The sequence below is a fragment of the Heliconius melpomene genome, chromosome 18, assembly GCF_056956725.1.
Source record: "Heliconius melpomene rosina isolate 202511_hmr_F chromosome 18, ASM5695672v1, whole genome shotgun sequence".
In the NCBI taxonomy this organism is placed as follows: Eukaryota; Metazoa; Arthropoda; class Insecta; order Lepidoptera; family Nymphalidae; genus Heliconius; species Heliconius melpomene.
In genome coordinates, this window is record NC_140406.1 from 16,152,747 (window position 1) to 16,169,741 (window position 16,995).

General features: G+C 34.5%; 1 protein-coding gene across 1 annotated transcript; it reads left to right on the top strand.

Moving 5' to 3' along the window:
* The first annotated feature begins 75 nt into the window (after window positions 1-75).
* On the top strand, window positions 76-16,240 carry UbcE2H (ubiquitin conjugating enzyme E2H). Its single transcript, XM_085201823.1, has 5 exons — window positions 76-291; window positions 3,627-3,703; window positions 11,020-11,187; window positions 12,007-12,135; window positions 12,974-16,240. Exons 1-5 carry the CDS (start codon window positions 239-241, stop codon window positions 13,126-13,128), a joined length of 582 nt encoding a protein of 193 aa, XP_085057949.1. The 5' UTR covers window positions 76-238; the 3' UTR covers window positions 13,129-16,240.
* The last annotated feature ends 755 nt before the right edge of the window (window positions 16,241-16,995 follow it).

Consider the following 16,995-nt stretch of genomic DNA (forward strand, 5'->3'; position numbering starts at 1 on the left):
CTCATGAACCACAGTAAGCTGTATATAGTTTGAGAGATATTTATTTATTGACGGCAACACAGACGTCATTACACATCACCTTCGAATATTAGTCTATGGTGTGTGTCCATTGTTTTTCTACAATGTTATTTTTCTGACTGCTGCTGGTGGACGAAAAAATTATCTCGCTGCGTCGAGTGTGGGGTTTGTGCTAGTGTTCGTGTTCGATACAGTGATTTATTAGCAATAGATCACTAAGATGTCGTCACCGAGCGCTGGGAAACGTCGCATGGACACGGACGTCATAAAACTGTATCCTTTGTTATAATATTCCATACAAGTAGTACTGCGCTGGGCCTCCATGTAAATAAGTAGGTAGCCCATCAGCTGATTGTCACGACCCAATACAAAATCGATACGGGTCGTTTGTGTATTAACGCTTTACTCTACCGACGATAATGAGCTCCCGTTTGAACGTATGCTACGTATTTTATTTAGAAAATAAGCTTTGAAGGGCTTATCAATGGTGCTTTGTGTAGGTCTGTCGATATACGTTTCTATATATAACACATAGATAAGCACGATACGTTAATGTTAGCGAACGGTGTTCTTCCGTGTATTTAGATTGTAATATTTCGTAATTTGTATGTAGGCCACGGTCTCAATTGCGCATTTTTCTAACTTCATTGCCATAAGCTATTAAGAAGTATACCTTAATTCATTCCCTTTGAGATAATAATAAACAGATGCATTGTAATAATCAATAGTATTTTTTTATTAGTATGCAAAGGTTGCATGTTATTGTTCCATTGTTGAAAAGGTCCTTTATGATGTCATACACAAAAACAATTTCATACTTATGTTCAATTAAATATTTGATACTTGTTTTAAATGACGTTGTTCATAGTAGTTTTGGTGTTTTGCCAAATACTAGTAACATCAGTAGACATAAATAGCAATGCATTGGATTTTAAATTACAAATAAAGAAAATATTTAAAATTTAAAATAATATAACAAAGTGGTGGACTTCAAATATTTTTTTTATTAATATGTAATAAGTGTGTAGTGAGCCATTAGCTAATTTTCTTATATTAAAATCTATTTCTTATCTACAACATTATAATTATAGATTTTATTTGGCTTAAAAAAAATTATTATGGGTTAAAATGTACCTACAAAGATTACTTTAATTAATATTTTGCACTATTGGTAAGTTCTTTAAAAAATTTAAAACAATATATCCAGAAGCAAAATATAATTATATATTTTTAAAATTTTCAAAACAATTTTGCCCATTATTTAAGTTTTTCTTCTTAAGAGAACAATCATAAGTCATGAACTTTGTTCAAATGAAAGACTGTCTTAACTTAGGTTCTATAGCCTACAAGATGCATAAAGCTATAAAAGAATGAGTGGAAATTGAACTCACAACTATTTTTTCTATTTACTTCTCTTAAATTTTTGTAGCTTTGTTTTATGTGCCACAATGGCACAGTGGTACAGCATCTGACTTCATAGAAGGATGGTTTTTCTAACTACTAGGTTCTTTTTGTCTACCCAATGTGTATACATGTACAAAAACATTAAAAAAAACGCTAATAGGTGGGGTCATTCCCCTATTTCATTATACTAAAAAAATATGTAAATCACATTTTTGCTTGTCATGGTAAAAAAAAACACCAGTCAAATGGATTCTCACACTATGTCGACTTTTTTGTTGATAAGCCTTATCAGAAATAGTTATGACAAGTGGAAAACTGTCATATTTTTAAAATATTTTGATTCAGTAATTTTTTTTTAGTTTAGTTTAGTTTTAATTTAGGTTAGTGTAGGTAATTATTATATATAATTATTTAGGTAATTATAGGTTCAATCACAAACATTTACCAGTTTTAGTCTTATCTATACTAATATAATAAAGCGGAAGAGTTTGTTTGTTTGTTTGTTTGAACGCTAAGACCTCTGGATCTACTGGTCCGATTTTCATTGTTTTTGTTTTGTATGAAAGCTGCATTCTTCAGAAGTGCTATAGGCTATATAACATTACATTACACATATATACTAATATATTTTAAAGTACATTCTAATTTGACATGCAATTTATTCTGCCATGTTAATAACAACCGTCGTTGCTACGCGACCGCTACCGCGACGTTTTGACATTCATCCTTATGGAAATAAATATAATAGTCACTCTTAACATTTTATCTAGATTGAAATTATAGTTTACTGTATAGCATTCTAATAAATAATTAAGGAGATGTCACTGATTCGAAATGACCTAGCCTTCGGGCGGCATAGTACGAGTATGACTGACGCGAAAATATTCTAATAGTTTAAGCAGGCGTAGCCGCGTCCGGGTCCACTAGTGTCCTTAATATAATGCAAAATAGAAATAATCTACATAATGTATTTTTTTGTTATCTTTCGGCTGTGCTGTGCATATGAATAAACAGAAAGAACTAAAAGATGGATTCTTTATTATTCATCCAAGCAGAAATAGTAATCCAGACCAGGGATATGAGTAAGTGGGAAATGAACCCATAGCCAGTGTATGTACTTAGCTTGGGTCACAATGGTGTAATAAACTATTTCTATACAATCTCTAACTTAAATATCCATTAGAAAAAGCCATAAAAGAGAAATTCTATATGTTACTGTTTTTGTACAAATCATCATAGTAAATAGTTGTGAATGTGTACATAGTATCATGAATAGCTTAGCTTAGATTACAAATCTAGTTGAAAATAATATTAATATGTTATACTTATTATTATTTTAAACTAGATTTATAATCAAAGCTCAAATGTTTTGGATGTGTCTAATCTTATTCAAATAAAATTTGATTTAATCTTGGTATTAATAAAAAAAAAATTTAATACTTGTGGGATACACAGATAAGTAGTGGTAGCTTTATTCTCCATTTTCCCCCAATTTCATTAAAAAAAAACCACCCACCGAGGGTTCCGTACAAAAATTGAATGTCTTTCTGAAATTCAAGGTTACCTTGGCCCTCCCATCTGATACCTCTCTACTTGAACTAGCATAACTAGCCTCTTAAGGCAATTATTTTTTAGATTTAACCACAAATGTATAGTTTTCAGATTTTTTCCTATACTAATACTAAGTACCTGTAGATGCTAGCTGCCAAATTTCAATATTCTAGGTCATCCAGAAGGACCCTATTAATTTTGCCATATAGTTTTTTAAGTAAATGTAGAAATACGATTTTTTCAGGAAATCAAGGGACCATAGATCTGAGTATATGATTTGAACATAATTATATAACTGAGACTTACTGTGATAAAGGCTCTTGACAGATAGACAGACAACAAAGTGTTCTTATAAGGGTTCTTTTTGCCTTAAAAGGTATGGAACCCTAATGAATATATTTTTATCTATAACCTGCTTTCACCAGCATACACCGATTCGGTTCTCCGTCCCTCTCTTAAATTGCGTGACTCAACGCCGCACTTTGTTTTTTTTTTTAAATAACGACGGTTTGTTGTCAGTAGAACATACATTTAAAATACATACACACTACAGATATAAAATTGTATTATTGTTCCGTGTTATTTTAATTTCTGCGTATTTTTTAATTTTAGTAATATTATTATTGTAAAATTTTCCTTAATTACATAATCAGCATTGAAAGTAAGCATGAGGTCACAATATTAGGGGGTCTCAACGAGTTCTGCGTAAAGTTCTTCGGACCTCCTGGCAGTGAGTATAAAAATATATGAATATTCTATATTTATTGTATTCTACAAAACTAAATATATAGGTACGTAATGTATAATATCTATAGGTATTATACATTATGATATATTTTACTGGAGGAAATGAAATGTTTATTTAAATTTATATTTTCATTTCTTCGTTTTGTGCCGCGTCGAGTTCCGCCATTCAACAAACAATGTCTGTAAAATTGGGCGGAAACTAGGATTCCCTGTGCCTACGGGAAAACCTTACTTCATGTGATAGTTTATAAAAATAAACTTTCCGAGTTTAATTTTAAACGTTTACCTCTTCAGCGACGTTAAAGTTATTAATATATTTGTTTAGCTGTTCTTATATAATCAGTCTTAGGGTTCCGTACCCTAACCGCGCGCCACCGATGATACGAGCTAAAAGACAAAATACTATCAGATATAAGGCGGCTCCTATAGAACAGACAAGATTTTTATGTCGGTTTTATAAGCAATGGTACGGAACGAGTCTGACGCACAATTGGTCGGTTTTTTTATTAAAACACGGCTACTCGTGGAAATAAAATATTTAAAATGTATTCATTTCCTAGCTATGGTAACGAGGCAAAGAGCGGTGTTGAGTTCTGCTACTCAACACGCAGTGCCTCCAAAAGACGTCCGAAAGTGGGGTACGGAGTGTCGTAACACTAGGTTTTCTCTGCTTACCCTGCTATATGCGGGATACATATAAAAAAAAATACACACCGTCTATATGTTTTTAACGTACTCGGACAGAGGTTCCACGTAATTACAATAAGTGACATGTATCCCTAAATAACAACACTACACACTACATACCTTCCAATCAGGGCTTCCGCCGACAAGCGACTGTTCCCGTTTTACACAATTCCACTGCTTTTATTGTCTTTTTCACCTAAAACTACCCACTTTTACACGAGTACGCTAACAATATACATATATATAATAATATATTAATGAAATAAAATTATATTAATTGTATGCATATAATTATCATTAAATTTTACTTTTATCTATATATTCCATAGTCTTATCTAATGGCACATTTTTTAATGGACCACAAGAAACTAAATATATTTTATATTATTTGGGATGTGACGATGCACAGCATCTGTGAGAGAGGGCGCTGTATACTTCCCTTTGATTCGATCGCCGGAAGTCACGTGGTCTCAGGTGGTAGGGCGCCGGAACGTATAATAGGCGACACTACGCTTCTTACCACATAGCGTCGTTATTTCCCATCAGAGTAACATCGTTTAAAAGTGAAAGTGCTGTGGTAAGTGTAGTGTTGGAGGTGGAATTTCTTCACATCGTGAACCGGATTTCTATATCGGGCCTACTCCTGGAAAGGACTCCAGCAAAGATGTTCATCCTCATCAAGAGAATTTGCTTTTGTGAAATTCAAAGGTAACAAACTGGACAACGGGTGAGTCATTTGAATCTCTTGTGTAACAAGTATCTACATGCATGTAATTGCTTGGTATTATATATACCAATACTGTAGTGGATTCTGAGCTTACCGAACACGGCTGTGTTATAACCTACAATAAGTTTAGGTATATGTCTCAGATTTTCAGCAGTTATGGCCCAATTTTATTCAACTAACGGGCATTGCAAAAAGCAAGAGGACTCATCGCTTGTTTAACGCTCTCGGCATAATGTCATGCGATGTAAACGGAGTTTACTAAATAAATCGGTTTTCACCGAGTTTACTTAGTTGTATTATCCATTAATATACTACCTTCATTTAAATACGATAAATTCGTTAGGAGCGTATCCTGAGCGAGTTATCAAATATATAAAAAATTCTGTTCTCCTAATATATATCAGGGAAGCGGATTATTTAATAGTTGCCAGTTGTCAAAACCAGATGGCGTTGCCTGTCACTCTGACGTGACACCGATCGATGACAATCAGAAATGGGATTGGAACAAGCTCCGGTCCCAACCACCTTATTCTGCGACATATATAAGTCTGTCTATTTTTAGATAAATCTTTTTTATTTATTTGTAATAGGATAATTACTAACGTTGTTGAAATGTTATAATCGCTGGGAGCGTATCCTAAGCGAGTTAACGAATAACAATGGATAAATCTGCGTGGGAGTTTCTTTTGGCTTCTTTTGACAATTGCAGGCGAATACTCGGAAGAATTAGACACAAGGATTCGAAGACAATTTCAAAGCCTCCTGGCAGGAAAAGTGTTTCAAACACGGAATATCGGAGGTTCATTTTCTCAATCCTGGAGGAGTGAGGATAAAAGAATTGTGGATTTGCTGCTTATTCATGGTTACTGCCATCGCTGTGAACGTCATAACATTTAGCAATGGGCTCCATAGTATTTAGCAATCACGGGATCTTCTGTATGGCCTCTTCGGCAAAAGTTCTAGCCAGTCGCCTTATCTTAGTTGCCTTAAGAGGGACTCGGGCTATTACTTGACATAAGGTATGTCCAACTATTTAAAGTGCATTTATCCGTACATTAGAATTTAAAAAAGCTCGGTACTATTTTAATGCTCTCAATTGTACGGGAGGGGGGCAGTTATAAGGAGGCTGCCTCTGAGCGTATCGGAGGCAGTGGCTGATGGTTTGGGCTCCGTAGGCCCTTCCCGGTTTAATCGCGGGAATGCATCTAGCCATTTACCTCCATGCCACCAATAATCCTTTTCCAAGATTATTTGAAGCAGTTAGACCTTCGTCAACCGTACATGCATCAAAAATTGAGAAGCATGCGTTGAGTATGAAACTCTAGCACGTTTAATTATACATTAGCAATTGTCAAGTATCAGTGCATACCGGATATCGGAAGTATGGAGTGAGAACCCGCCGACGGGTAACACAAGCCCAGAACTTAGTACAAGGTGTTGCATGATTGTTAATAATTTTATTTAAATGTAACCGTATCTTCCTGTATACATGGTGTTAAGAAATACGGAGGCTGCCTATGGGTATATCGGAAACGGGTGTAGATGGTTTGGGGGCTCTGAAAACTCTTTTCGACTTAATAATGAGCATTCTCCATATCGTCTCTGGCTTTATCCAATAAGAATTTTCAAGCGGTTCGAGAAAGCAAGGATAGAAAATAGTTCGACTCACGTTCTACAACTGATAAAGCAAACCAATAGGATATGGATGGTTGAGTAATGGATAAAAAGAAGCAATGTGTCAAAACTAAATTAAAAAACTAAAATAGCGGGTTCAAGTATTATAAAAAGTCGCCAAAAGTTTCTTTGGGCTAATTTGGCATTACCCTCGTGCAAGTGAGTGCACATCCCCGCGAGTGCCGCGGCAAAAGTATTTTATAGCTGACGTACTATATAATAGATACCGTACATCCCTGTGGTGCATTCGAGTAGCCATCAGAATTGAAGCTGATGTAGTGGGAGAAATCTATAATCCATCTAGAAGAAAAGAATCCAGCTAGAAAATGCGACGGCTACTGATGTTAGTATTTGGAAAAAGAAGTAAAATTTGCATCTAGCAAGAGTAAGAAGCAGGAGAAGGAGGAAAAGAAGGCAGCTAAATAATTCAGAAGGCAAATCAAGACCAAATTAAAGCCGCCAGTTGAGCGGCTTATTACTGAAGTTGTTAGATATGACAGAATATGAAATGCGAGAATTACAGACGACAACCTTTTATTACTAAGTTGTTGGATACGACAAAGTATGATACACAATAATATTGCAAAAAGACTATCAAGAAGTTGCATTCGTTTTTTGTAACTTTGGTTCCAAAGCTGAGGAAAGCTAATGAAAATAATCGTCTTCATGGGACATGAGGGCTGTGTAAAGGTAGTTACATATATACCTTGACGATATCCACGTGCGTAACGTAGATATTCCGCCGCATATTGCCATGAATTTTGCATAAACTGAACCTGGCTAGCGAGGTATACACGTAGTCACAACTCCAATATGGCGGAGAGCATGTTGGATGTCTACGACATCATTAAGTCCGGGGAAGTCGGACGTTTAAATTGAGTGCATCTGTATTTAAATCGTATATTTTGACACTGTGAAGTTGCTCCTAAAAGCGAATTTCAGAGAGTGAACTATTGTAGTTCTAAAATACAGCTAAGAAGCGATAATTGAAATATTATAAAATTGATACCTTTATATGTGAATGTATAGTAGTATCAATTACTTATAACTTTATTACACTTCGAAGAATGATATAATCATTAGTCGGCCTGAATTTTGTTGAAAAACTAATGAGCTCATAAACTCACATTTTCTAACGCATCGTATATCAAGTACAGTTTGCTTCAAAACCGTACCTAAGTAGCAGATAGGACATTCATATCATGAATTGTCGGTCTGGTTGTGGATCGGGTAAGCATTCACTGATGCTTTTGTGAAGTTGTAATACTCAAAGTATGTGATAATGAAATCAAGTCTTAAATTTTACAAATGCGTTCAAAGGTTTGACCAGTATAAGAATATATTATTGGGCTAAGTACATAATATTTTATAGAGCATTCTATTAAATACTCTAGTGTTATAAATATGTTGTACTAATGGCATCAATTACAAGGTAAAAATTAACTTGACTAACTACTTCATCATCATCATCATCAGCCTGTCCTCGTCCACTGCTGGACGTGGGCCTCTCCAATGGCGCGCCGCTGGGCTCTATCTTCGGCTCTCTGCATCCGGCCGTTGCCGCCACCTTGCGGACATCGTCACCCCATCTAGCGGGAAGACGGTCTTTAATTACGCTTGCCAAGGCGTGGTGTCCACTCTAGAACGCGTCTACTTACTATAAATTTATTATAGTTGTTAAAAAAGGAAGTATGGAGTTGGTTGCCGGTTCTATCTACGACCCGCTGTCTGAGCCGGAGATGGTTTCCAATAGATCGGACGACATTTTCATTGTCATTTCGATCCTGCTCGTACTTATAACATCATATCTCGTTTAGAAATATTTTGGTGAAACAGGTGACCTGTCGAAAATTACGCTCTAGAGACGGTGGTGTCATCCTAAGAAAAATGTTTTTCTAAGTTCTACATTAAGAAACTAGCTAGACCACCGGAAACAGGCTACAAAAGGTAACAATTTTGTTGTGTAACTTAGAGGTGAGGCTACGCAAGGGCTTCATGAATAATAATGAATACTTATATAAACAGGTTATTAAATTATTATCAAAAGAAGTGAGCACGTCTAGCTTTATTATTTAGACGGTTATGCGAGCTTCCTTTCCTACTCATGCTTATCAGCGAGTTGCGGATCATCTTTTAAAATTTGTTTGTATGCAAATTATAAGTAAATCTAATAATTGAAGTTAGATTATTTTGGCTCAGCTTCCGGCAGAGCGATTATTAATTGAATTAAAAAATTAAGCAATTAACAATTTGCTTATAAATAAAACAATGTTACTCATGTTTTTTGTGGTTTTACAGATCAATTTATCTGAATGTATCAGAATCAGTTTATACAATCATTCTGATTTAGATCACATAGCGTCGTGCGTGGTCACCAGGAGTTATAAACACGTCTCTCACAGATGCTGTGCATCGTCACATCCCAAATAATAGTACAAGTTTTACATAACAATAAAACTTGTATTATTGTGGAGAGACGATGCACAGCATCATTTTAAGGCTCCTGGTGAGAATCTGCTATGAGGTAAGAAGCGTAGTGTCGCCTATTATACGTTCCGGCGCCCTACCACCTGAGACCACGTGACTTCCGGCGATCGCTGATTGGTCGAAGACAGCAACCGGAAGTGAAAATCATTGGATAATCAAAGGGAAGTATACAGCGCCCTCTCTCACAGATGCTGTGCATCGTCTCTCCACAATAATACAAGTTTTATTGTTATGTAAAACTTGTACTATTTTTGACCACTGACTGGTCAATGTGCTGAGCGAGATTTGAACCCACGACCTCGCCAATGTGTAAATTTTAATTGTATGAAAAAATTTTGTGAATAAATTCATTTTTGCCATTAAGTACCTACGCAATATCACTATTGCGTAGCTCGGGAGTAGATATTTCGTAAATACGCTAGTATCATAAATAACTTTACCTTTGTGTAAAACGAACTTTATGATAATTTGACAGCTTTAAATCGGTTTTTTAAAATAATTTACGCAGTGGATACAGTTTTAACGTGCTAAAATATTCTGTCAACAGATAGAAGTAGATTAGTACGTTGCGATATGAATATTATTAATATAGACTTTCTCCAGCAGTTTTTTTATTTTTTATAACGTGTTTTTCTAAAGAATAATATAATTTTATTATATTTTAGCAGCTACACGATGTTTTTGACGAGAACCTAGGGTTAAGATATTGTGGTTTAGCAAAGCGACTGAGAATTCCTCTAGATGGTCGTCCAACCAATAAAGGTCGCGCTTATAAAGACCTTGTGCCGCTGGGTCATTACAGTCTTCCTCTCCAAGTTACCTATATTCCTTTCTAAAGAAGTATAAATCCTGTTAAGTTAGGTTTGGTTGGATAATTGAGCGGGTAGTGTTTAGGATTCCCGATTGACTATTTATTGTTCGAAATAAAAATATGCCCCCTCCGCTCTCCGTAACAACTGTACTTTGTGATAAATCAATTATTGTCTTAGCAATTAGTGTTATCGACGGAGCATTGTTTAATAATATCTAATTGTCACTGTCCACCTGTCCACCGCGTCGCGCGCGTCGGAGGTCGAGGATACGATTTCCGAGATCAAGGAGCTTATTTGCGAGGTCGTGGTTACAATGCAAAATCATTGTAACTACGACCATATACGCTAGATAGAAGGTTTTTCGATTGTCTTATAGTTTTGTGTATTGAAATTTGAAATATTCTTAAAAAATCCGTTATTACTTGGAATTTAAACGTACTTTCCTATTTTTCGCTTTAAATATGGAGAAAATGGACGCTCCATTGGGTAAATGATCCGAAATAAATTATTTATTTTTGATATTTAGATACTTGCTCGCTTGCTTACTTTGTGTTGACTTTTACATGCGGCTTCGCCCGCGTCAGTAATTATTAAGGGAAGACCATACTTATTCAATTAGAACAAGAAGTTCCTGAGATTGGCGTATTCAACTAAATAAACTCTTAGTAAAGATTGGCGATGTTATACGAACTATAAGGTCAGCGGTTAAGATATTTTATTCTTAGATTATTCTCTTTTTATTTTATTCTTAGATTATTCTCTTTCTCTAATCTATTATTATTAGATTATTTTCAAATGGCCATTTATTTTTAAATGTCCTAATGTTGTTGTGTTAACAGCTTGACGCGGTCCCTCTGCGCCACGACGCGACGGTCCCAAATAAAAATGAATAAACTTTCTTTCAAATTTCAGCCCCCTACGAGGGTGGTGTGTGGCGGGTCCGTGTGCACCTCCCCGACCACTACCCCTTCAAATCCCCGTCGATCGGTTTCATGAACAAAGTGTACCATCCGAACATTGATGAAGTATCCGGCACAGTGTGTTTGGACGTTATAAATCAGGCTTGGACAGCTTTGTATGGTAAGTTCCCGCATATAGTGTACTCTCCCTCTAGAATAGAAGAAGGTCCCTCTGACCTTAATGTTAAGAAAGACAACGGGAACGGACTCTCTTCATAATAGTTTTCATTTGCCTACCTTGCTATATTCGGGACACATCATGAAGTTAAGAAAATCTAGGTTTTACTAGACTAATTCACTTCTAAGGAGCATAAAGCAGTAAAAATATGCATTAAGGAGAGGATCATATGATGTTTCATTAGATTTTCTGTTTCCCACAAAATACGGCAAACCTGTGCTGTACGTATAGTTGTTGATTTTAGCTTTACGCTGTAACCCGTTAACCTAGCGTTAACACTCACGTTGCCATTAAGACACTTCCGTTCCTCAATTTCTGGAGGCATTGCGTGTTGAATGGCGGAACTCAACGCGTGATTTGCCTCGACACCAGAGTGAAGATGAAGTTAATATTTTAAATATTTCATTTCCCCAAGTGAGATTTGAACCCACAACCTTAGTTTTACTGTGCCAGGACGTAAAGAGAAACCTTTATTAGCACAAGAACATTGATATTTTTTCAAACCTCATAAATGTCTCTAACATACTACATAATATAAATACAAATCTTTGTAGTTCAGAAGCACAGCGTCCGAACACGAGGGTGTTGAGTTTTTTCGATGAATTCTCATGCAGAGAAATTGATTATTTTCATATGTGCGCTCTTATACCAAAATAAAGCTCGGCGTTAAATTCCGATACTCTACAGCCAATTTGAAGATGCCTAATAAACGCAGTGTCTTAACACTAGATAAAAAATCATGAGTGACTTACAACTTCGCAGATCTATCAAACATATTTGAATCGTTCCTGCCCCAGCTGCTGACCTACCCCAACCCCATAGACCCGCTCAACGGCGACGCGGCCGCCATGTACCTGCACAAGCCTGAGGAGTACAAGAAGAAGGTATCAGGTGAGTTTGACAGTTTGTTTTTTTTAAGTTCATTTTGACAGATGTGGTGGGTGGCGCCTCCTTGCCTCTCCTACCACTAACCTTCACTTTTCCAAACCACCTAAGCACGTTAGTTAGTTTATTGTAAACTCATTGTGCCTATCACGGTAAATAAAAAAAAATCATCAAATATTATTAAGTATAATGCGTAATATAATGTTGGATGTTAATGTTTTTTTTATTACGCGTTACTCATATCGAGCGAAGCGAGCAGAGCGCTCTACTGGAGACTTTTTACACTCTTTGTCACCAATAGGCTCCCAAACGGTTTGACCGATTGAGATGAAAATTTGCAAACATATAGATATGATCACAAGATGGTTTGTGGTTTTAGACGAAAATAATTTCTAAAAATTCAATGTACTTGAGCAATAATCAAGTAACAAACTTCCACATAGGGTTACATGTAACAAAATGTTTGTCTCCTCTGGGTAACACTAGGCGCCTGCTATAGATATGTAACTATAATTGAGTTTAGAAAACAATTGATGCTCGCTTCGCTCAACATGTGAACACTGGTTTATTATAATATACAAAAAATTCAATACTATAGGGAATCTTACATATATCTTAGATAGATATATTAGACATCGAGCTGCAAAACGCTTCTCAGATACCCACGGCTCTACTATATTTTAATTATAAATTTTATTTTATGAATCAACATTGAAATTCCATGTAAAATATTATGGGACTTTGAACCCGCGCCTATTATAAATTACTTAACCCTTTATCTTATTGTGAATTATTATTGTTAACAATAACTTTATCAAATAACATTTGGATCACACCGATCCAGACTACGTCCGTAGGTTCGCAACAGAGGAGGCTCTATTAGAAAAGGACGCCATCACGGGCGTCGGCGCCGCGTCAAAACAAAACGGCGCCAACTCCGACACAGAATCATCAATGTCGGAGTTCAGTGATGACGAAGCCCACGACATGGAGTTATAACGCACGGAATATGTTTGCTAAAAGTTTTGTCGATTTTTTTTTGGGCGCCCTCGGTCGTGTTTTTGATGGTTAATCGATTGAGAATTGTAGGGTTGTTTGATGAGTATAATTAATGTTGTTTGTCTGTCAATGTCGGATTTTTTATTTTTTTTTGTCTGTAGCGGCTGCTGTACTTTACTGATCTTGAAAAAATTAAATGCTCAATTACAAATTAATATTTTACACGAACGAGGATTCAAAAATTTACCAACTTATGTTATTCATTATTTCACTTTGCTATTGAATTTATAAAATTTATATCTTAGGCAATTTTTTGTTGCTTTTACAAGTTTTTGGTATTTAATCGAATGCCAAAAATGTGTAAAACCAGTTAAATGAATGAATAAAAAGTTTTTTTTAAATGAAATACTCATTAAAAGCATGGTCGTATTTAAAGATATTTTCTGGGGGACCTGGATTTTTAGCTTTAAACATATGTTTGTGTAAACGTTTTTTTTATGGCAAATTTATGGTTAGCAAAAATTCTGGGGTGGGCCCGGACTTTCTGCCCCGTATGTTCCTACGCCCATAATTAAAAGTATGGCAGCCATTTTAAAACATCAGGCATTTCCATTGACGTATGTCTGAAATTATTCTAAACAATTGGTGAAAATTCAAATTTGTTTATCTTTTGTAAAAAAAGGTATTCAATTACGGTTGTGCGTTCACTGTTCTAGTATATATACTTTTTAATGTTTTCTAACTAACGTTAGTTAATTATTGTTCTTGAGTACCCTTGAACTTTATATTATCTATGGACTTAATTACCTTGTATTATAGACAGTAGTAATAATAAATATAAATAACCTCAATATTAAAAAATATACACTTTCCAAAAACGCAGGGCGCCCGTTGACAAAAGGAAATTATCTTACTACCTCAACCATTTAAAAAAAGGGAAATTTAAAAAAAAAAATTCAAAAGCATAATTTAAAAAAAAATTTCAAAACTCTTACATATCTCTAGAAATGAGTTTATTAGTTTTTACCTTCTGACGTTAGATGAATAAGTTTTAAAAAAATTTTAGTTATACTTGCGTAAAAAATTGTGACGAGGTAGTAACATAATGTTGTTTAACAATAAGTGTTTTATAATCTACTGTCCGCTGTCTATTTTTTATCTGTGGACCACAATATGCCAATTTTAGGATTCTAGATCTATGCTCAGAATATAAAACGGCGAAAGTGCTTTAAATATAAAAAAACATTGTATAAGAAAATGAATCGTGAATGGTTTCCTTTAAATTGTCTATGGCTTGTATTGATTGGACACACACGTCACTGCCATAAAGTATAGTTTATATTTTCTTTTCGTCTTCGTATCTTATACTGTGTGATGTGTAAAGTCCGTTTTACGCTTAGCAATATTATAAGAATGGTGTTCACGATAAAAAAGTTGGAAAATCAATGTGACATTAATATAAGTCGTTGTAAGAACATTTATTATCTGTATTCGAAATATTCTGAGTAATGTAATTAATGGAAATGCTTAAATATGTATAATTTAATAATAATGCAAGAACATATATATTTTACACTTCAACTATTATACTGGCAACACAGCGGATGAGTGATTTTGTAAATATCTTTTTAATCTGTCCCCCATAGCGTAAATCAACTTTGAGCCCATTGTTGGACTACAGTCATCGCTATATCTCATAGGTATTTAATTTTTTATTAGTGTTAATTTTTTATATATATATATATATATATATATATATATATATATATATATATATATATATAAATACGTCGTACGTTCGTCCATCTCGTTATGACTACGTTGTAGTTTTTATATGGCAACACTGTACACGTGACTTGAAAGAAATGGTGAGTTTGGGGAGAGCGATTATTAACAGTAATTAAAAAAAATCAAAATATTATAAAAATGAATAATTATAATAACAATGTAATAACAATGACACTGTACAGCAATGGAGTCAAATAAAAAAAATCTAACTTAATATATTAATAATCGCTCCTTCATCAGTTTCTATTGTTCGTCTCTTACTGTGATTGATTCTTTAATTGTTTAACGAACGTCAATTCGCCCGCAAAATGTTGGGAGTTATATTATCTGTACTTAGTGTAATTGATAATCTGCTTTAGCACAACGGTTTTTAACTCTTTAACCTGACATTTTGAAATTAGAACTTTGAAATCTTAATTTGCCACTTTTCCATATTGACGATCTAGTTAATTTGTCCGTCACATTTTGTACTCAGCGGTCGCTTTACCAAATATTTAGCATTTTTTTAGTTTGATGACTCGGCAGACTACTGCCAATGATCGTTTTGGCTCTATTTGTAATGATTTTTCTGATGAAATGTTTGAATCATGCGTTTTTGTCATAATTTTCTTCTAGTTCTACGTAAGATGCGGTCAGAAAAGGCATTACAAACGAATATAATACAGATCTCTAGAAATGACATTTTGCGATCCTCAAAGTGTTGCAATCGTCGTATAATTAAGTTAGGCTACGATAGAATTTAACACGAAAAATATATTAATATAGAACTTATTATATCTTTGAAATGATAACAAGCCATAATATATTTTGGTATAAGGAAATAACGTTTAAAAATTTTTTAGCTGTAAATTTGTTTATTTTTTTTATATATTTTTCATACATTTATTCGAGCTTCATAAGTCCACCCAGCTTTTGTTCTCGATGTGCTATTATGAATGATTAATCGATATTGTAATTCTAAACTAGAAATTGATTTTGTAATGTCGTGTTTTCTATGTAATAGTCTAGTAACTCTGGTAGCATTCATAATCGCAAATCGCGATATATTTTCAAATGCATTATTATTTTTATCTATTGACTTGCTTTTTTAATTTGTTGTTACTTGTATTTGAAAATTTAATGAAACAATAGTTGCGGTGATGATGAGACAGTGGTCTCATCACTTTTTTGATATCATTAATCGGTTAGTACCAAATTGATTCAGATAAGATGTGTATTGTCTGTGGCTGCAAATGTGAAATCAGTTATACATGTAAAAGAATAAAAGTTCATAGTATATTTTTATTTCATTACATGTAATAAACTTACGTTATTTTTAAATTAACTTGTTGTTTGATTGTTTCCTAAATAATCCTATTATCACTAACTACGGTTTATATCCCCCTTTTCCACTATCGATTAGTCTGCTAGTGACAAAACGGAAACTACACACTACACTAATAACATTCACATATGAATTATTAATTAATGGGTAATTCAGATAAATAATGAATTATTATGTGTTGTTAACAAATTTATGAGACATTACACCAAGCTTTATTGTTTTGTTTACCTGAGAGAGGAAATGAAAATAATTCATTTACTCAAGTACAAATGGAACCTTCAGCTAGACGCTGCACTGCTGCGCCATATGGGACAAAACAGCTTTTTTAAATGTCAAAAATAAAGTTGCTTATCAGTAACAAAACGCTCATCTGGAAGCACTTGCGGATAAACTCAGCTCTGCCGCGTTCGCAATTAAGAAAGTAAGACAAATGACGGACGTTGAAACTGCCCGACTAGTCTACTTTAGCTATTTTCATAGTATTTTATCTTATGGAATGCTGCTATGGGGCAGTGCTTCAGATATCAATTCAATATTCAAATTCTAACAAGTAAAGCGTATTACACTGTTCAAGAATATTTAGAGGATAAGCATGTATGGAATTAATGTCATTCAATAATGTAATGCAGGATAGCTGCCAACTAATGTAATAGATTGTACCATTGATTTTGAAAAGAGCAACTGTTGAGTTTCTTGCCGGCTCTTCTCAGCAGAACTGCCTTCCGAACCGGTGGTAGCTTTTTGTTCATATGTTC